General features: G+C 43.3%; 6 protein-coding genes across 7 annotated transcripts; 3 read left to right on the plus strand and 3 right to left on the minus strand.

The window, feature by feature from the left end:
* Positions 1–95: 95 nt before the first annotated feature.
* Positions 96–1,360, plus strand: LOC104434342 (protein RKD2-like). The gene is made up of 4 exons (XM_039306714.1): positions 96–225; positions 441–500; positions 586–968; positions 1,080–1,360. The coding sequence occupies exons 1-4, from the start codon at positions 96–98 to the stop codon at positions 1,248–1,250; spliced, it is 744 nt and encodes a 247-aa protein (XP_039162648.1). The 3' UTR covers positions 1,251–1,360.
* A 3,688-nt stretch (positions 1,361–5,048) lies between these two features.
* LOC104419785 (pentatricopeptide repeat-containing protein At3g47530) lies at positions 5,049–7,871 on the plus strand. The gene has a single exon (XM_039306090.1). It carries the CDS (start codon positions 5,279–5,281, stop codon positions 7,154–7,156), a length of 1,878 nt encoding a protein of 625 aa, XP_039162024.1. The 5' UTR covers positions 5,049–5,278; the 3' UTR covers positions 7,157–7,871.
* Positions 7,872–8,277: 406 nt separating this feature from the next.
* LOC104419791 (malate dehydrogenase, chloroplastic) lies at positions 8,278–10,994 on the minus strand. 2 transcript variants are annotated; one of them, XM_010031576.3, is made up of 2 exons: positions 10,622–10,994; positions 8,278–9,794 (listed from the first exon to the last, which is right to left on the minus strand). In XM_010031576.3, the coding sequence occupies exon 2, from the start codon at positions 9,790–9,792 to the stop codon at positions 8,554–8,556; it is 1,239 nt and encodes a 412-aa protein (XP_010029878.2). In that variant the 5' UTR covers positions 9,793–9,794; positions 10,622–10,994; the 3' UTR covers positions 8,278–8,553. The 2 variants fall into 2 exon arrangements, with proteins under 2 accessions (XP_010029878.2, XP_010029870.2); XM_010031568.3 differs by having other exon boundaries at positions 10,698–10,992.
* A 1,198-nt stretch (positions 10,995–12,192) lies between these two features.
* On the minus strand, positions 12,193–14,636 carry LOC104419806 (geranylgeranyl diphosphate reductase, chloroplastic). The gene is made up of 2 exons (XM_010031587.3): positions 13,847–14,636; positions 12,193–13,190 (listed from the first exon to the last, which is right to left on the minus strand). The coding sequence occupies exons 1-2, from the start codon at positions 14,552–14,554 to the stop codon at positions 12,495–12,497; spliced, it is 1,404 nt and encodes a 467-aa protein (XP_010029889.2). The 5' UTR covers positions 14,555–14,636; the 3' UTR covers positions 12,193–12,494.
* Positions 14,637–16,240: 1,604 nt separating this feature from the next.
* LOC104419815 (GDSL esterase/lipase At1g74460) lies at positions 16,241–18,007 on the plus strand. Its single transcript, XM_010031599.3, has 5 exons — positions 16,241–16,620; positions 16,737–16,867; positions 16,959–17,198; positions 17,290–17,539; positions 17,643–18,007. The coding sequence occupies exons 1-5, from the start codon at positions 16,383–16,385 to the stop codon at positions 17,879–17,881; spliced, it is 1,098 nt and encodes a 365-aa protein (XP_010029901.2). The 5' UTR covers positions 16,241–16,382; the 3' UTR covers positions 17,882–18,007.
* Positions 18,008–19,131: 1,124 nt separating this feature from the next.
* LOC104419825 lies at positions 19,132–20,188 on the minus strand. Its single transcript, XM_010031611.3, has 3 exons — positions 19,893–20,188; positions 19,730–19,791; positions 19,132–19,613 (listed from the first exon to the last, which is right to left on the minus strand). Exons 1-3 carry the CDS (start codon positions 19,999–20,001, stop codon positions 19,488–19,490), a joined length of 297 nt encoding a protein of 98 aa, XP_010029913.2. The 5' UTR covers positions 20,002–20,188; the 3' UTR covers positions 19,132–19,487.
* Between the last annotated feature and the right edge of the window lie 497 nt (positions 20,189–20,685).

The raw sequence follows: 20,685 nt of genomic DNA on the forward strand, positions 1-20,685 counted from the left end.
GGTTCCACTGAAAAGCTGGAAAAATTACCAGTGTTGTACAAGAAAAGCCGGAGAATTCACCAGTGTTGCACGAGAAGTTGAGAACAACCTTGGCGATGGCCAGTCATCACCACCAAGCAGTGAAGCTCGAGACGTCAGGCTCCGACTACGACTTCATCGCAAAAGATGAAGACCTTTTGTTTCTTAATGATCACTTGCCTAATCTTGGAATCTGGTATCACACCAGTCTTCTTTTTCTCTTTCCGCTTCTTGTGTTCTTTCATTTGCTTTTTGGGTGCAGTAGTAAAGCATATATAAAGAGTCCTAACACGCTTCTCTCTCTCTTTTTCCCCTGTAAATATGAAAATAAAGCAGTCGAAGAACGTGTATTTCTTCGTTCGATTGGCAGTATAATCTGTCGATTCACGAGTCTTTTCCAATGTTGGCGACATCATATCCAGATGAGACTTGGTACTCCAATTTAGACATTGTTGAGCACAGTAATGCTGGTGTCGTCAAAGGTAGGTGTGGATTTTAACTCTATGATACATTTCTCGGAGTATGCATGATAGTCTTTGCTTCTGATTTCATTGACTGGCATTGCAGATAATGCCATTCACCTTGGCGATGTGAATGGGTTATTAGAAGGAATTAAGGAAATTAACGGGTTCTTCGAGACGACGGGAAAAAAGGCGGTGTCGTCCGGTACCCATGGAGATCGAGCAGGCTTGCCTGATAACATGGCTATGGGTAATGGATCGTCAGGATTAAGTGTGGAACGTGACAGCAAAGAATTGGAAACCAGGACCCGCATCAAGATGTTGTCCCGTGAAGCCATCTCCGAGTACTTCTACATGCCGATCACACAAGCCGCCAAGGAGCTCAACGTCGGGCTGACGCTCCTGAAGAAGAGGTGCCGGGAAGTCGGGATCCGCCGGTGGCCCCACCGGAAGCTCACGAGCCTCCAAACCCTTATCAAGAACGTCCAGGTCCATATCTACGCCTACAGAGTTCTACAGTCTTTCTTGAATTTGGACCCGCAAGGACGATGATTTGACGCTGCGCTACTTTATGATACGATTTTCGCGAACCGATTGCAGGAACTGGGATGTGGAGAGGACGAGAGGAAGCTGCAGGAGGCGATAGAGTTGCTGGAGAGGGAGAGGAAGCTGATGGAGGAAGCGCCCGACCTGAAGCTGGAGGACAAGACGAGGAGGCTGAGGCAGGCGTGCTTCAAGGCCAACTACAAGAAGAGGAAGCTTGTTCCATGAACATCATCGTGATATACACGAGATTCGTGTATGTGCTCTTCTGAATGTCTGACCTAGGATAGCATGTAGATTTGATCTGTTTCCTCTTTTTATTTTTATTTTTTTAGCATTTGTTTATCTTGTTTGATTAGATATGAAATGAGGACAACGATGATTTGCGCATATTTTGTCACCATGTCTTGGCTCAAGATCACTATGGAGATCCATCTGTAATTTCATTTTAGGGTAAGGTAATTTGATTCGGAAATTTAAAAGAGCTATGCTTATCTTTTTCAAGAAAAAAGGCTGTTGAAATCAGTAATTAGATACCATTTTCGTCAATAAAGGGCTTCGCAATGGACGTCATAAGTCGAACTTCTTGCATGTTTTTGTATTTGTAAGGCAAGCGTGAGGTGAATATATTTACTGGTCCATTGGATATTATAACCAGATTCACCACGCGTTCTTAAGGATGATTAATAAGATTTAACGATTTAGATGAATTTGGGATACATGCAATTGAGCCCCCACATACAAGACATGCGGGGGCTTATTTTAGTGGATGTTAATGAAATTTCAAAAGAATGATGAGGTTTTTATTGGTCCCTACATAAAGTCCACTCCCATTCGACCGTGTGAAAAATGAAAATAAAAATTTAACCTGAATGAAAAAGGAAGCAAAGAGAGAGCTTGAGACAGACTTTTTTTTTTTTTATATATCTTTTTCTTTAAACAGAAACGAGACATTTGTTTTTCAATTTGTAATTACAAAAAAAATAATTAAAAAAATTATAGAGAAAAAGTGATAAAAATTTTGCTGCGCAATGTGTCCATCTCAGCCTGTGAGCATCCCTGATCAGTTGGAATTTTTTGTCGATCGATGAGTCAGTAATATCAGGTTCTTATTTGAAAGAATTATAATTATTTGGGTTATTATCTTGAAAAACCCCAAACTGGTACACTTATGATAAATTTATTCCAAACTATTTTTTTTACCACCAAAAATCCCAAACTGGTAAATTTTTGACAAATTTACCTCAAATTGGTACACTTGTGACAAATTTATCATCCGTTAGTTTTCTTTTAAATTTTAATTAAGTCAAATGACACGTGATGCTTAATTGGTATATCGATTTGGGATTTTACACTGCTTTGTCACAGTTTACAATTTTTGTGATTTTTTTTGTGGTATTAATCCAATTTATTGCAGGGTATAATTGTCACAAATTTACCATTTGAGATTTTTTGTGGTTGAATAAATTAGTTTTGGATAAATTTGTCATAAATGTACAACTTTAGGGTTTTTTATGGTCAGTCGGGGTAAATTTGTCACAAGTGTACCAGTTTGGAGTTTTTTATGGTCAAAAAAATAGTTTTGGGTAAATTTGTCACATGTGTACCAGTTTAGGTTTTTTAGGATATTAACCCTAATTATTTTAGGCCTTTCTTTGAGATTGATATGAATATTTTATGTTATTATTAAAAATAATATTCATTTTAAGTTCTTATTTGAAAAATGAAGATATTTTGTATATTTATTCCAAATTTTTCCAAAAAATCAATTCAAAAAAATTGTAGAAAAAAAGTGATAAAAACTTTGCTACACAGCTACATTCAGCAATGTGGTGGACATGCAAGGAATTGGAGGATTCAACGTAGCTGGGACTTGATTCCTCTATTTTCTCTTCCGAGGTGTCAAATCTTCATTTGTAAAGTTTGCTTGAGGGTTGCCACTATTTTGGTTTCCTTTTCTCTTTTGCTCTCGATACATTTTCACTCGAGCTGACTTGTTGTCTCTTGAGTGTAAGTTTTGTTAGTACCGAGATTTTGCTGTATAGTCCTTGTTGGTTAAAAGTCAATACTAATCTTACCTTACAAAAAAAAAAAACAAAACAAAACTTTGCTGCGTAGCATTAGAGGTGTGCATGGTCCGGGCGGGCGGTTCAAAAATTGGAATCGGGATCCACCCGTTTGTTGCATGGATCTACCCAGAATCGGACTCCGCCGGGGTCCAGGTTCCCGAGTGGATCCATGGAACCAATCTTGACGCGAAACAATCTTGATTTTCAACATAAAACGACTATGTGACATCAAAGTAAGCCAAAAAAAGAAAAACTAAATTTAAGTACGTGGAACAAAAATTCATTTGTTGCAACTATAAATGCAACCAATGAAGGAATGGATGTACATAAGTTGATATAGAGGCAGAGAGAGTAGTAAGTGTTTAGGAAAAATAGGTCTCTCTTAGGCTCCGTTCGTTCAGCGGAAAATAACTTCCGGGAAAATATTTTCCTAATTTCCGGTGTTCGGGTGACGGAAAATCACGGTCAACGGAAAACATTTTCTGTTGACCGGAAAATTCCTTCTTTGCAGCTTGAAAATGTTTTCCTTTTTCAAAAGAGGAAAACATTTTCCAAGCCTTTTTCTTCCTTTTCTTGTTCTCTCTCTCTCTCGCTCTTTTGCCGCGAAGTCGGCTTCAACGACGTCCTTCTTTGAGACCAGCCTCCGCCCTCCCCGGCCGCTCCGCCCGCCCCGCTTCCGGGGGCGCCGCCGCCACCGCCGCACTCCGCTTCCCTCGGCGGCTCGAAGCCGCTCGGGAGGATCCGGCTCAAGAGGGACCTCGCGGCGCCGGAGGCTCATGGGGAGATCTCGTCACTGATCCGGCGAGCTCGGGTGAGATCGGCCGAGCCTCGAGCTCGCCGGATTTGGCGGCGGAGCTCGCGGCTCGCCGGATGGGGCAGGGAGCTCGCGGCTCGCCGGATCCAGCGAGCTCGAGCTCGTCGCGATCCGGCGAGCTCGAGTGAGATCGGCCGAGCCTCGAGCTCGCCGGATCGGCGGCGGAGCTCGCGGCTCGCCGGATCCAGCGAGCTCGAGCTCGTCGCCGCGATCCGTGAGCTCGGTGAGATCGGCCGAGCCTCGAGCTCGCCGGAGTGGCCACTGGTCTTGGTCGGCCACGGGCGGCGGCCATCGTCGGGCAGAAGGAGGCGGCGGCGGCGAACGAGGAGGAAGAAGGAGGAGGAAGGAGGCGATGGCGGACCCGCCGAGAGGAATCGGGAGGAGGAAGGAGGAAGGAAAAAAAAATTCTATTTTAAAATATAAATAATTAAAAAATCATTTAAAAAAATATAAATAAATAAAATAATTTTTTTGGTCAATTAAAAATATTAAAATTCAATTTTTGATAATTTTTTTCAGAAAATGTTTGAGCTAACGAACAAAGGAAAATATTTTATACTCAAATTTTAGATTTTGACCGAACATCGGAAAATATAGTCATTTTCCTGAAAATAACTTCCAGAAAATGTTTAAACACGATATTTTCCAAACGAACTGGAGCCTTAAAGCTATGAACTAGACATATCCCTCATTAGGTTTGCAAAATATCACAAGTCGCGCAAACAAATCAAAGGAGGTGAAATGAGGCACCATCCAAACACAGGAAAACAAAGGAAGTGCAACTAAATAAGATTTTATTGAATACATCACCTTCATCATTATATTAATAAATAAACTAAACAACGAAAAAGCATAAGAATTCCCCAATATTTAGGCAAAAACAATTGTCACAAAATAATTACTTTGTATTCAATTTTAATATTTTTTTTAATATTAAAGGGAACTCGTCCCGGTCCCGAGTGGGTGGATTCTCGCCATGGAATCGGGAACCGAATCAATAGTTCCCAAAAATTCAACCTGAATCAAAGCACGTAGGTTGGATAGTTCCGGTCCTTTGACGGTTCAGGCGGATCCGGAATTTTGCACACCCCTATGCAACATGTTCACATCAGCCTGCGGGCATCCCCTCGGGTCCGCGCCGTTCTATAGCGATTCGGTGCACGTTTCGCAGGAAGAATCCTGTCTTGCCAACTTCCATCGGTTCTTGTCCTAAAATATGGAGCAAGAACGCCTTCTCCAGCATTCCTCGTCTTCGGTTCGAAACCCATCACTCTCTCCGCTTTCGTCGCGGGGTTGAACCAGCCAGCGTCCTGCTTCGCCGGCGGCGGCCGGCGGCGGCGGAGGAACGTCAACCCACGAAGGGAAACGAGATCATGAGGCTGCTCGCATCCCTCAATTCCAGTCGCTCCGTCTCTCTTTCCTCTGCTGCTTCTTCTTCTTCGCTGGTTTCAGTACTGTCAACAGTCCTCGGTGCCCAACACGTGCGCCCGGCGATTCCCTCTTCGTGCTCTCCGGGCGCGACGGAGCACTTGCTTTCTCTGATCAAGTCGTGCGCCCACGACTCCCATCTGCGCCAAATCCACGCCCGCATCCTCCGCACCCGCTCCCTCGAAGAACCCACCATTTCCCTCCGCTTCTTGTCCCGCGCCGCGTCCTCGCCGTCCGGTGGCATCACCTACGCCCGCCGCTTCTTCTCTCAGATCAAGAACCCGTCCCTGGCCGAGTTCAACGCCATGATTCGGGCTTATTCCGGGAGCGATTCGCCCGCGGAAGGGCTCTACTTGTACAGAGAGATGCGGCGGCTCGGCCAGAGGACTGACCCGTTGACCTCTTCTTTTTGCGTTAAATCGTGTATAAAGATGGAGTCTTTGACGGGTGGGTTGCAGATTCACGGAAGGATTGTGAGGGACGGGCATCAATCCGACAGCCTTTTGCTCACTGCTTTGATGGACTTTTACTCGAGTTGCTATAAGAGCGAGGAAGCCTGTGCGGTGTTTGATGAAATGCCCGAGAGGGACACGGTTGCTTGGAACGTGTTGATTTCGTGTTACTTACGTAATCGCCGGACCCGTGATGTGTTAGCAGTGTTTGATGCTATGACTGGTGGAGAGTGCGGGTGCCAACCGGATGATGTTACTTGCTTGCATGTCCTTCAGGCTTGCAATAGCTTGAACGCTGTGGAATTTGGTGGAAAGGTCCACGAGTATATTGAGGAAAGAGGCTATGGTGATGCTGTCAAGCTTTGTAACTCTCTTATTACAATGTATTCGAGGTGTGGATCCATGGATAAGGCTTTCATGGTTTTCAAGGGAATGCGAGTTAAGAATGTGGTTTCTTGGAGTGCTCTGATTTCTGGTTTAGCCATGAATGGGAGGGGAAGAGAGGCAATTGAAGCGTATCTGGCGATGCTGAGAGCAAATGTTGTTCCTGATGATCAAACGTTCACAGGAGTACTTTCAGCTTGCAGTCATAGTGGATTGGTTGATGAAGGAATGTTGTTCTTTGAGGGAATGAGCAAAGATTTCAAAATAATGCCGAATGTCCACCACTATGGATGTATGGTTGATTTATTGGGTCGAGCTGGCTTGCTTGATCAGGCCTATGAACTAATAATGTCGATGTTGAGCAAGCCTGATTCAACGATATGGAGGACCTTACTTGGGGCCTGCAGGATTCATCGCCACGTTGCCCTTGGAGAACGTGCAGTATGGCATTTAACTGAACTGAAGGCTCAAGAAGCAGGGGATTATGTTCTATTACTGAACATTTATTCTTCTGTTGGTGACTGGGAAAAGGTGACAGAAGTGAGAAAGTTCATGAAAGAGAATGAGATTCAGACGACACCTGGGTGTACAACAATCACGTTGAATGGAATTGTGCATGAATTCACTGTGGATGATGTGTCACACCTGCGGCAAAGTGAAATTTATACTATGTTAGACGAGATTGGAAGTCAGCTGAAGATTGCTGGTTATGTCCCGGAAATATCATCTGAGCTGCATAATCTAAGCTCCGAAGAGAAAGGTTATCGGCTTTCTTATCACAGTGAGAAATTAGCTATTGCTTTTGGCATCCTTGCAACTCCACCTGGCACAACTCTTCGATTAGCTAACAATCTCAGGATCTGTGTGGATTGCCACAACTTTGCCAAAGTCCTTTCAAGTGTTTATGACCGGATAGTAGTAATCAGGGATCGTTCTAGGCTTCATCACTTTCAAGGAGGACATTGCTCCTGCAATGACTATTGGTAGGGATGAATACTAAAGGTCAGAAGATGCAACAAATGTGCTCTAGCACAGGTACTCGAGAACAGTGGCATTTGGCTAGACTTGGATCATTGACATGGTGTGCACAGAGTTGGCTAGAGCACCAGTGAGTTTATCTTGGGGAGACGTTCGGGATTGGTAGTACGAGTGTCTAGGACCATTGTATTATTGGATGAGTGGTCTTAAAGCCTGAGATGCCCGAACAGCTCCCTGTTCATAGTTCCATCGTCTGCATTGCTGAACTGTAGCAACTATGCAGAAGGAATTCATCCAAGCCACCTGAAATTTTTTTTGAGAGGCACTTTGAAGGGGGGAAATTTATGCAGACAGGATCTTACCTAACATCTCCAGCAAAAAAGCACGTGACAAAGTAGCAAGATCCAAGAACCGTTTTTGGAACAATTAGTCTATGAGGATACACAATCAGGACTATGCTGGTTCATCAACATGACCCTGAAGAAAGCGAACTGGTAGCACAAGCACCTTGCATAGGCATTTGAAAGGTTGTCAAACTGCTTACAACGTACTCAGATCTCAATAATGGCTGCGTTGATGAGCTTGCATCTTATTTTACTTTGAGTGATATCAGAATTGTTTGAATTGGTCACAGGCTTGCAGCACCTGCAAGTGCACACGGCCTCATTACAAGATGGCTTTATTTAAAAGCAACCTTTCTATGCATAAGGCTATCATTCATAAATTTTGTGTGCATTTCAATAAGTTAGATCCGATTTACTTCGACTCTCCAACTGTGTTTTCACAGGTTGTTGACCTTTGAGAAGCATCCCCTACTCCATATTAGCCTAGACAACTATTCGAAGCTTGGATCGGGAGTTTGCTTGCTCTTTATCCAGCATATCACTCCAGTGCCATTTCAAGTACGTCAAGAAGAGACGATGTAATGAAATATTCATCATCGCGAGTAATTAGGGTGTGATAACATCCCTCCAATCATCCAAAGACATGTAACACGATCACGAACAAAATAGCCATCCCAAGATAATCCAAAGGAACACAGAAACTCGAAGATTAGGCTCTCATTAACCTAGAAGCAACAATATGGGGCACAACCAAAGTAGCATGAACTCGAAAGAGGGGAAAAGACATAAATATCAAAATTTTGCATCTCAATTGGATCAATCCCTTGAAACGGGTGGTATCATTGGTCAGTTAAAAAAGTGCTACATGCTCATAATAGAAACACTACATCCGCTCGATCCACAACACCAGCATTAACCACTCATATAAGCATCTCATCATCAGTAAAAGTTCTTCAAACTTTCTATCAAAGGAAAGCATCCTAACAAAATTGACAGCCATGATTTCTCTACTCCACGTATATTTGAGACTTAGAGCTTCATTTGCCTCATTGCTAATAGAACTTAGGCAGCAACTACTTGCTTCTGTGCAAATTCAATACCCTTCTCAATGCTGGCCTTCAATTCAGGCTTCAGCGCATCCAGGGCCTTCTGCTCATACTCAGTCAAACCTTGGAGGTCAGATGGAATCAGTGCTTCAATCCCTTTCCTTCCAAGCTTAACCCTGGATGCGAAAAATGGAAGCTCAGTCAAATCTGACTGAACAAATGAACACTCATACACATCCCCATCTCCATCCAAAGCACGAAGAGATGACTCAACAAATCGAGCAGCTGCATATGCCATTGACAGAGTAGCAGATCCAGCACCTGCCTTTGCCTCTACCACCTCTGTCCCAGCATTTTGGATCCTTACTGTTAGCCCTTCCACTTCTTCATCCGTGAAACTAACAGAAGGTCTTGTCTTTGAAAGCAGGGGCAGAATCGTAATTCCAGCATGTCCCCCTATAACTGGCACATCCACATCAATGAGCTTTAGGTTCTTTTTCTGGGCAACAAAGGTGTTTGCCCTCACAACATCTAGCGTGGTGACACCAAAAAGCTTCTTTGGGTCATAAACACCCTTCTGCTTCAGAATCTCAGCTGCAATTGGCACGGTGGAGTTAACAGGGTTGCTGATTATGTGGATGAAGGCATCAGGGCAATTATCTGCTACAGCTTCAACCAAGCTCTTAACTATATTCGCATTGATGTTGAAGAGGTCATCACGGGTCATACCCGGTTTTCTTGGAACTCCAGCAGGTATGACTACAACGTTCACACCCTTCAAGGAATTGGGTAACTCAGAAGCTCCTGTGAAGTCCAGAACTTGTGAGGGAGTATTACAGTGACTTAAATCAGCAGCGACTCCCTTGACATTGGCGATATCGTAAAGATGAAGTGCTGAGACTAAAGGGGACATCTTGATAAGTAGTGACAATGGTTGCCCTATTCCTCCAGCCGCTCCAAGAATTGCCACTTTGAAAGATGCCTGTGGCTGCAGATGATACTGCAACCTCTGGCTTTGTTTTTGCGCTTTACAAGCAACTGACTGTTGAAGGGCCACACCACTTTCCTTGCCTAAGAAAGATGACTCAGCTTCACAGCTCACCGAAGTGGTGGCCTTGAGGCCACTGAAGCTTGCAAGAGATGCACGGGATGCAAGTCTCACACCAAAGGGCTTAGGTTGAGCAAGGGAACCAGATTTGTGGCCAAAGGAAAGAGTTGATCCAATTAACAAGGTAGCTGCTGATGTTGATGCCATATCTAACAGCCACAAAAAATCATTCAAAAAGGATTCATATGGAAGACAATGAATAAGACAGAATCTTAAGCACAGACTAAATGTTAAAAACAGAAAAAAAATGTTCCCTTTGCGCCACTAACAGAAGACATTATGTGAGAAATGCCTGGTCATCAATGTAAGCCAAAACAAACTGCAACCCAGAATCTCCAGCCAGTTGAGAAACATAAATCAGCGCACTTGTAGTCATCCAATGAAAGCAAGATGGCAATATCCTTTATCAGCATGATCTTTACAGCAAGAAAACCTGGCTATTCTATAATAGATCCGAATCCGAATCTTTCATCTTCAAATGCACGAATGAGCATGTGATTTTCCCAAGAAAAAAAATATCATGTCATCAGAGCACAAGCTTGCTTGTCCTGCAGCCTAATAGCGAACCTTTCGCTCTCCAAAGAAGATTCGTCTTCCTTAGAACCGGTAAAACACTTCACCAATTTCCATTTCAAGAAGTAAATCAGCAGCTCTCATTCTTTTTCCCGTTAAAAAGCGAATAGGAAACTCACACCCCAACGCAGAGAAACCCTCAGGTTTGCAGGGAAAAAGAATTCTGCCCACATTGACATAAACAAGAATCCAACAAAAGATAACTAGCAACTCGACTGAGCAATTCCACCATCGCAAATAGCACCAGCACAAACACAAGCAGACACAAGCACACACGCACACACCCCGAATAGAAAAATGAAGGGCCAGAGACAAATCTTGCAATCCAGAAGAAAACCAAGAACGAGTCTCGCACCGCCGTCGCAAGAAAGCCAGCCCGACAAGAATCACAAACAAAGCTTACCCACAAATCAAGACGAGGAATCCAACCAAGCGGACAAAGAAATTCCAATCAGCACGGTAGCGAATTCAAGACCCACCTAATCTTTTTTCTCCGGGTTTCGTTCCTTGTGGACTGTGGGCGAAAATCACGCCGCTTTCTTCCACAAAACCTGGGCGAAAATCTTGGGAACGGCTATCTTACATGCGTAGTGCATACGCCAAGATGCAAGAAGAATATTTCCGGACCATTCGCCTTCTCTTGCGTACCGAAGACACCTCGCTGCTGTGCTAAACAAGAACAAGCTGCCAACTTTCTCTGTTGCTGCCGCAAATCATGGCCGTTCGTTTTACGTGCCCTTTTTGAGGTGCGTATTCTGCTGGTGTTGCTGATATTTTTGCCTTTTTTTTGCCCTTTTCGTCGAGTTCATGTGATGGTAACGTCTTTCTGCATGTTTTGATTTGGGAGGTTCAGATTAAAAAAGGAGAGCAAATTCTAGAAATTAGTCAATTCACTTCTTGCAACTGATTGAATCAGCAGAACGGTTGGAATTTTTTCACGTCTAGAGTTCGATTCCAAACAAGTGCAATTGCATTAGATTCATTTTGCGAGGAACGTCATGTTTTTCAATGAAGTGTCTTCCTGCAGCACATCTATTGGGCCTACTCATCTCCTATGAATTGCTAATAAATCATAATCGAATCGTATTTGAAGCAAAAAATATTTAAATGACACACGACTTAGTATTAAAATGATAAATGTACTGAAAGTTTCAAAACTTATCACGAAAGTACAATATAAAACTTTCAAAAAAGTATAATCAAGTCCTAAATCTTGACATAAAAGTATAATCGAATCATAAAACTATAAAAATGTATAACTAAGTTTACTAAAATACAATCTAGTCCTAAAAATTTAAAAAAATGCAACCAAATGAAAGACATGATCAAATCAAATTAACAAATTATGATTACACTATATTTTCGTAACAAGTTTTAAAACTTAATTACACTTTTTCGAAAGTTCTAAAACTTCGTCATATTTTTCGTGTTGAATTTTAAAACTTTAATACACTTATCCCTTTTAACAATCATCATATTTCGTGGCTACCAAAAATAATTAAGGTTGCAAGAGTCTGAATGATAAAAACATAGTTGAGTCCAAGGACTGAACTTTATCAATCACATCTGATGAAGCCAAAGGAATCCACTGACACTGATAGGAAAGATACGTCGCATTGCCAAAACCAATCAATTTACTCGGTGAGGCAAGTAATCATGCAGTGTCATTTTTATAAATTTTCTGACTAAATGGCCACATCATTTTCATCATTTTTCTCATTGAAAGTTTTTTGATCTTTCAGACAGCTTGTTATGTCGATGCAGACTGGAACATCGCCCTTTATTTTGGCCATTTCATCTACGGAATGCAGCTTTGCACAAGCGAAGCGAATGAACTCATCTTCTTATGGCAGCAACCCAAGTACTTCTGCTGCATCGCCCTTGCTGAAAAATACTTGACCACATCCGAGATTTCATCGTGACTGCAATTTCCATGGCCCATGAAGAATGTCATGGAGACAAGCCAGAAGAGTGTTGAGGAAATAGAGTACCCCGGAGTTTTGGCGGCTCAGATTTCTAATATCATGATAAACTCAATGAAACAGAAAGCGCCAGCGAGCTAGAGATGTACAATACCCCTTGTTGACAGCACAAATTGTCTGATAATTGTATATACTACAAAGAAATACTAACTTCAAAAACGAAAATGAATGTCCCTGAATCAGATACAGAGCCATCTTTGATTTGTTCTCTAGTTGAAGCGGTGCGGAATGAACTATGAAAGAGGCGAAAAAGGTCCGGATGATGTACCAAAAACCCTCCACTTCTTCACGTGCTTATAATTTCTGCATCTCTTTCCTCAGGGCATTGGCCCTCACCAAGCTCCCGATGGTGTTCACAGCCAGCTTCAAATCGTCCAGTGGATTCCCAGGCACCACAGTTTTATACAAGTAGCTATCAAAGGTCATCTTCTGCACATACTCGTCAGCGCACATCTCCACAAATGCTTCCCTTGCCGGGTTTGACCTGTAAAACACCTTCTGCAACACATCCAAGACCTTGTAGGTTGGCCAGTAAGTTTTATCCCACTTCTCCAAGTACTTCCTCAAGTCGCTCTCCTCCACCATTCTCTTCCCCTGCTCAGAGCCCTCAACAATGGCTTCCGCACACATTCTGCCACTCTTTGCCGCAAAATAGATGCCCTCGCCTGAGCACTTTGTCACGTACCCAGCAGCATCACCCACTAGGGCCACTCTTCCAGACAACCTCCTTGGTCGGGGGTGCTCAGGAATGGGGTGTGCCTCCACTCGGATGATCTTTCCGCCCAAGATCTTGTCTTTTGCTCTGTTCCTTGTAGCTAGCTGGAATTTCTTGATATCTCCTTTGTGCGTCACTGTGCCAGTACCGACAGCCACATGGTCGCATTTGGGGAAAACCCAGCCATAGAAGTCAGGCGAGACATCATCGCCGACATACATCTCAGCTAGGTTTTCATAGTACACCATCTTATCCTCGGGGATTTTGATTCTTTCCTGGTATAAAACAGAGCAAATTGAATATGCAGGAGTCAGACATCACCATAATTTATGAGAAACTATACTTTGGTCTACAGAGAACTTGCAACAAGTCCACAAACTATCCATAATGAAGAAACACACAGCCATTTAAGCAACAGGAACCCATCATCATAACTCCTCGATATGTCATTCAAAGGAAAACACGAGTCTTGGCGAAAAAATCATTTAGCAGATGAAGAATTTGCAATCTTTATTCATTTACGCAGTCTGCTAACATTGTAACCAGCAGAATAGTTCCCAAGCTTACTTATTGCAGGAATCTTAACTTGTTTGTTTGTCATTGTGCTTAAAATAGATTTTTGCTCCCCTAGAGCTGAATCAAGTCTAGTGAACTTCAATCAGCGAGCTCCAAAATACGAGAGAGACCGACACATGCACCACAAGAAAAACCTAAAACACTTCGTTCTTCTAAAAGTCAGCAGCATCTATCAGCATAATAGAACAGACAAATACCTAACAGCGTTCATAATCATCAACATAATTCACGAGTCCTGCGAACGATCGATAAAGCTATGAATGCACCATCCAAAAACAGAGCACCTCAAAACAGAGATTCCCAACAGATCAAGCTCAAAGTTTCAAGCTTTGCACGAACCACCACCAAAACATACCTGAAAAGCAATGGCGTACTCGTAATCGCCAGCGCCGATGGACTTGGCCACCCTCGAGTTGGCCCCGTCGGCCCCTATCACAGCGTCGACCTCCAGCGTCCTCTTCTCTCCAACCCCGCCTTTCATGCCGCTGTACTCCGAGAAATGCAAACGGTACGGCGCGTTCTTGTCCTCCGGCATGTCCATCTTCAAGAACAGCCCGTTGATCACCGTCGCGCCGTTCTTGGCCGCCCGCTCCCTCAGGTACGCGTCCAGCACCTCCCGCCGCACCATCCCGATGTACTCGTGCGGCTTCAGGGTCCGCCCGATGTCGACGGCGACGTTCGACGGCGAGATCATCTTCATTTTGGTGACCCGCCGGTCGATGATGTCGAGCGGGAGGTCGAACTCGCCCACCATGCAGAGCGGGATCGCGCCGCCGCAGGGCTTGGCGTTGTCGAGCTTCCGCTCGATGAGGAACGTCTCGACGCCGCCCTTGGCGAGGGCCTCCGCCGCGGCGCCGCCGGCCGGGCCACCGCCGATGACGGCGACGCGGAGGTTGCGGTTGGCGAGCTTGGGGCTGGTCTTGGCGGCGAGGACCCGGAATTGCCTGGCGGCGGGGCGGCGGGCGGCGGGAACGGCGGCGGCGGCGGCGAAGTGGGGCTTCTCCGCCGTGTTCTGGCGGAGGCCGGTGAAGGTCTTGAGGGAGATAGAGGAGGCGGTAGCCATTTCCCGGCGGCGGCGGCGGCTGTTGTTCTGGGGAGGAGAGAGGAAGTGGGAGTGGAGTGAACTGAGAGATATTTTATATTTTGGGGGTTTAAAGGTGGGAATTCTATTTAATTTGGGGGGGTTTTGTGGAAATTTCGGTGGATATGGTTTGGGGATAGGAGGGAGTTTTGGCCGTTGGATTAAGAGATGGAGGGTGGAGATCTGCGATGTGGATAATGCGGGCGGATTTTGCAGATGGGTTGGGGTCTTGCACGGGTTCCAAACTTCCAAGTACTGGAAAAAAAAAAAAAGTACTGAGGTTTAGTGGCTCACATCGTGCCACGTAATGCATCTTGTGATCGTGTGTTGTGGGGTCAGCCATGGATCCTTAACGCAGCCAATAGGGATCGTTCTTTCCGGGCATGGCAAGATCTTTATTTTTGGTTCCGTATGGTTCCAAATGGGAGGACGGGATTCAATCTTTGATACATGTAAGTATCGGTCGTACAATCACCTATAGATAACGGCACAAATGCTTGTTAAAATTTAGTTTGACGTGTAATCTGATTACTGAATTTTTAATTTATTCAATATGATTTTTAACTTTCATTCAATGTGATATTTGAATTTGACTTTTAGTATATAATCAACCGAATTCCTAAATTATAAATCAAACTAACTACATCTAACAAATTGAAAGTTGAGAGAGCATGTCATATATTGAATGGAAGTTCATAGATCGTATAATAAATTAAAATTTTTAAATAACATTATATATTAAATCAAAATTCAAAATTATTTGTGATATTATCTAATATCTTTTTGACGTTACACAAATTCAAGGTAAGAAAGCCATAAAAGACAAGGTGATTCGATGTGATGATAGACCTTAAACTTTTCCTCGATGCTTCCGAGGGAAATTTTAGGAAGAATTAGACATCTGGCAAGCTACTCACTCCCGATAGGTTTATGGAATTGAGTTTGATTCATGTAATAATACGGCAAGCTGTTGATGCATTCGGAAAAAAAAAAAGGGGTCGAATTCAACATTGTCAATCTCACTTCATAAATCACCAAAATTCATCGGTTGCCCTCCCTCGGAGCAAGAAGAACTCACCAGTCTCGATCGAATTAGCGAATTCCGCAAGTCAATTTTGTGAAGCAATCTCAATTTACAAAGCACTTTGTCATCCTCCATCGACGTGGAGCCCGCTTTCCCCATATCGATCACGGCAGTTCAATTTAATTGCTCAAACTCGCTCTACTTTTCAAATGCAAAAGGTGGAAAATCATCTCAACCTTGGCATAGAAATGAAACCCGATTTTCAAATCACATCGAAGTCTAGTCACCAGAAGCCGAATCTACCCATCCAAATGGATGTCAACCTTGGCAGGAAATTTCCCAAGGTCGGACACGGTTGCTCAGCAGGATGAAACAGAACCTCGCCCACTTCTGCAATCATGTCATGGTACGTGTTGCATCATGGTGGGTGAGCTCACAGCTTCAATCATTCGAACTGGTGCAAACGAAAGAATCCTAAAAAGACCAAGTCAAACAGATCCTTTGCTTCCATTCATGGTCAACCAAATCCTATGATAATCATCTGGGTTCCCGAGTTTAAAACACGGTTGCAACCAAAATGCTCAAGCGGTTGCAGTAGGTTTCAGTCCCTAGCGGTTGGTGGTTGATCAGACTTATCTACTATGACTTTTCTAAACTCATTGAAAAATGGAACATTCCCTCCTTACGCATTCCCTCCTCTCTGGCTGGTTTAAATTGCTTCCTTCCCGTTCTTTCAAGAACAGCACCAAAGATCTTCACTTTAGTTAAGGATTAGAGTTTCCGATCATGAAATTCACATTCGCTGCGACGTTGCTGGCCCTGTCGGTTCTAGGGATTGCCACGGGCGGATGCCAGTGCAAGGTCGTGCAGTTCATATTCGGCGATTCCCTCTCGGATGTTGGGAACAATGACTACCTCTCGAAGGGACTCGCCAAGGCGAACCTGCCGTGGTACGGCATCGATTTTGGCAATGGAATGCCCAACGGGCGGTTCTGTAATGGCCGCACCGTTGCTGATATAATCGGTAAGATTTTTTCAGTTCTGTGACCTTGAACTTATTACAATTCAGGAGGCTCCTAGGAGTACATATTTTCCGTTTTCTCCTACTGAAATTTTGCAGGATCATGGTTGTTAATGCAGGTGATAAGATGGGTCTTCCGAGGCCTCCCGCATTCCTCGACCCATCCTTAACCGAGGACATGATAATGCAGAATGGCGTCAATTATGCCTCTGGAGGTGGAGGAATCTTGAATGAGACAGGGACTTACTTTGTAAGTAGCGAAAACCGATATCTTCAGTCCAATTTCTTTCTTGAAGATGTTGCGTACGTTCTTGTACTGAATGCGGTTGCATCTTTCAAAGATTCAAAGGTTCTCTCTTTACAAGCAAATCGAGCTGTTCCAAGGAACCAAAGAGCTGATCAGAGAAAAGATAGGTGACAATGAAACGGAGAAGTTCTTTCAGCAATCTCTCTATGTGGTTGCTCTAGGAAGCAATGACTTCATCAACAATTACTTGATGCCTGTTTACAGTGACTCGTATACATATAACGATGACAGTTTTGTCACCTATTTAACTGAAACTCTCCGAGCACAACTCACGGTACAGCTAATTTCGATGCTGATAACACGTAACTTTTCTCTTTTTCTTGTAATTTTCCTTAAAGTTTTGACTTTCAGAAATATGTGCGCAGTTACTACATAGCTTAGGCGCGCGGCAGTTGATGGCGTTCGGGCTAGGGCCAATGGGCTGCATTCCCCTCCAGAGGGTGCTTAGCACATCTGGAGGGTGTCAAGACAGGACAAACAAACTAGCACTCAGTTTCAATCAAGCTACAAGCAAAATGTTAGAGGACGTGTCGAGCAAGCTTCCAAATGCGAGTTTCAGATTCGGCGATGCTTATGATGTTGTCAATGACCTTATAAGCAACCCCGTCAAACACGGTACTCCATAAGCACACACCTGCATCGAGCTCCCTAGAATCTGCATAAGATTTTGAGTTCTTTATCTGATGTTTTCTTTCCATTTGATCTTCATTTCATACAGGGTTCAACAATTCCGACTCTCCCTGCTGCTCTTGGGGGAAAATTAGACCTGCTCTTACATGTATTCCGTTGTCAAAATTGTGCAAAGACAGAAGCAAGTACGTGTTTTGGGACGAGTACCATCCCACAGAGAGTGCTAATGAGTTGATAGCCAATGAACTCATTAGAAAGATGGGATTATCGCCAACTAACCTATCTCCATCTGCTGCACCTTTTGCGGCTCCATCTCCACAGGGTTAATCCCTTGTCAGAAATCCTATCATTGTGTATGCTGAACAGTGTAATGGAATGCGAATTTCTGTTTGATTGTAGGCTTTCTCATTAATTTAAGATGATTCCACAATGCGAGCTGTTCTTGTTAATTCATCAACCATTTTTCTCTTCCTACACTTTTTTGTCGACGAGCAGATATTTGAGTGGGAACCACTGATGCAGTTTAGAATGGGAACATCGCTTACCAAATGGAATTCCTTATTCAACTTAAAGAAATGCAATACCTTTGCTTAACAACAAACATGTTTTTGTCAATTAAGAAGGAGATTCAATAAAGAAATCAAAACTTTTTCGGTTCCTTGACTTGGGCCTCTACACTGAAAAGAGCCAGCAAGGTGTAGAGGGAAGTGGATAGATAAAAAAAAAAAAAAAACATGGAAATGGAGGTCTAGGAATTGGGTGTGTACAACTTTCACTTTGCAACCCACTTTCCACGCTTGACCAATGGAGCACGCAAGACATAGTCCAGATGCCAGAACCTTTGTGCTGATAAGCAAAGTAGCAGATTAAATAAATCTAAATTGGATGCGATATAAGTTGGAGAAAGTTGATGGCTGAATACCTAACTTACAGAAAGTTTTCCCAATATTTTATGCTCGTCGGTGCGTGTAGTATATTGAGTTTGCGGAGGAAAGATAGCTGGAAAGCAGTTGAAGCAGTACAAGGGCATTCGTCCATATGGTCGAAAAAGAATATGCTTTTAGGTTAACTTACATTTATGTCTGCTCACCAAGCATGAGCTGTGATTGATCAAATTCGTGGATGCTCCAACTAGAAAATACTTATAATTCTACCTCTTCTTCAGCAGTACATTTGGATGCCGTGATTTTCTGCTCCTGTAGGCTAATTCCTCGCCACGAGCAAGGTCACTGATAATCGAACAGACAGCAATTGAACTTAATATCATGCGAATTCCTTATCTCGTGACTACATATGCGTGCAGAAAGGGCGAAGCAGATGATTCGAAACTAAGGTTAAAGCCGAAGTTTGCAATAACCTGAGTATAACCAATAGTAGCGCAGAAAGTTTCAGATGCTTGCAGTAACAACACGAGATAGCAAGTGAAAAGCTTAGTTCAAGGATTTAATCTGTCTTTCAGAAACGATAACCAGTCATTTCTTTATTGCAAAGTGTCACTTGTTGCTTATGTCCCCAATCAACCAGTATGAAGATGACAATTGCTTTAAACATACACTGAAACGAAAACTATGAAGATGGATCAGAAAGTCTCGTTAACAATCTGGAATTAATTTTATAGGCTTCTATAGAAACATACTGAGCAAAGCTCTTAGCTGACATCATTCACGTTCTCACACTAAACAATTACTGAAGACTAGCTTCATTCCCCTCATTTCAACAACACGAGAATTACCTCAGAAACCTGGTATTCTATTTCTAATCTAAAGTCTAGATCACCTTTCACTCACCCACAGGACAAAAGAATTCTCTCTACTGGTACACGATCAACATTAAGGAAGCTGATGCTCCCCACAGCAACATGATACTTAAAATCTATGCTCAATGTAGGGACTAATATGCTCACTCCTGATACAGAGGAGAGCTAACAGTCAATTCAAATTCCTCCAGACTCTGCCTTCGGAGTGTGCCGGTTATTAGAACCCGGCCCTGGATAATCGTTGAGCTGCACGGTCATCCTTCTGCTGACCACTGAACCTTCCAGATTTCTTCCTTGTTTCATCTGGCCACCAAAAAATGAATTGGTCAGTAAAGTAAAGATATTGTCTTGGGCATAATGATCTTAAGTTGCAGTACCAATGAATAAGAGCAAAACATCTATCCAACTCTATATCTCACCACATGCGCCTTTGCTGGGATTGCATAATGAACTCTAGGCCTATGCATTAGGCTCCCTGTCCCTGCATAAGTTGAGAAAACGTTCTGTCATCAGTTGAACAACAAGACAGAGTAGCAGGGTAAGACGGAGGTAGGAGCTGTAAAGGAAAATTCGAGACTTCACTTGTAATTGGGACAGCAATGTTTGAAGACACCAGCAGAGAAAATGTTAGTAATGCAACCAGCATGTGGAAGGCCCTGGAAGAAGCCATTGCCTCAACGTCTCTAGGCATGAGAGCTTCTATGGATGTTTTTTCAGTGATACAGGATGTACTGCATTTATATACTTTCTTGTCCTCGTCTTTTGTCTTTTGTCTTGTAATTCAAGGGAAAAGGGGCAACGTGTCTGCCTTTTCCAAAAGGTGATAGGAAAGCAAAGATCTTGTGGAAAATCTTGCAGGATCTCTCACTTTTGCGCCACAAACTCCGTAACAAGAGCCGCAGATGCGAACACCCATACCAATGGGGTGCACATTTGATGTCTAGGGTTTGTTAAGTGGTGATGAACATTATAAAACCGCATTTTTAAAATGTCAGGATGGTGGGAAAAGTTAAAAACACACTAATGAAAGTGGCTGATGACCCAAGAGCAATGATGGTAATGTGCACTAGCAGAGAAGTGTTGCTGCACTAATTTTAAGTCAATGGTATGGTGGGGATTATAATTAGGGTTTCTTGTGTCTTATGACTAATTCGATGGCTGTTGACTAGGACCAAGGGGCAAAAAAACACTGTGAAAGAGTGGAGTTAAAATGGCTACAAAAAGAGTGGTCCTTTTGCCATGGAAGTGCCATAAAGTGTGAAAGTTAATGGGAAGCATTCATCATTCATGTCATGACCAACAATATAGGTATAAGTACTAGAGTGGAAGCTGCTGAATTACATACAAACTTCTATTTATATACTAATTTATTTTC

This window comes from Eucalyptus grandis, chromosome 2, assembly GCF_016545825.1.
Source record: "Eucalyptus grandis isolate ANBG69807.140 chromosome 2, ASM1654582v1, whole genome shotgun sequence".
Taxonomy (NCBI): domain Eukaryota; kingdom Viridiplantae; phylum Streptophyta; class Magnoliopsida; order Myrtales; family Myrtaceae; genus Eucalyptus; species Eucalyptus grandis.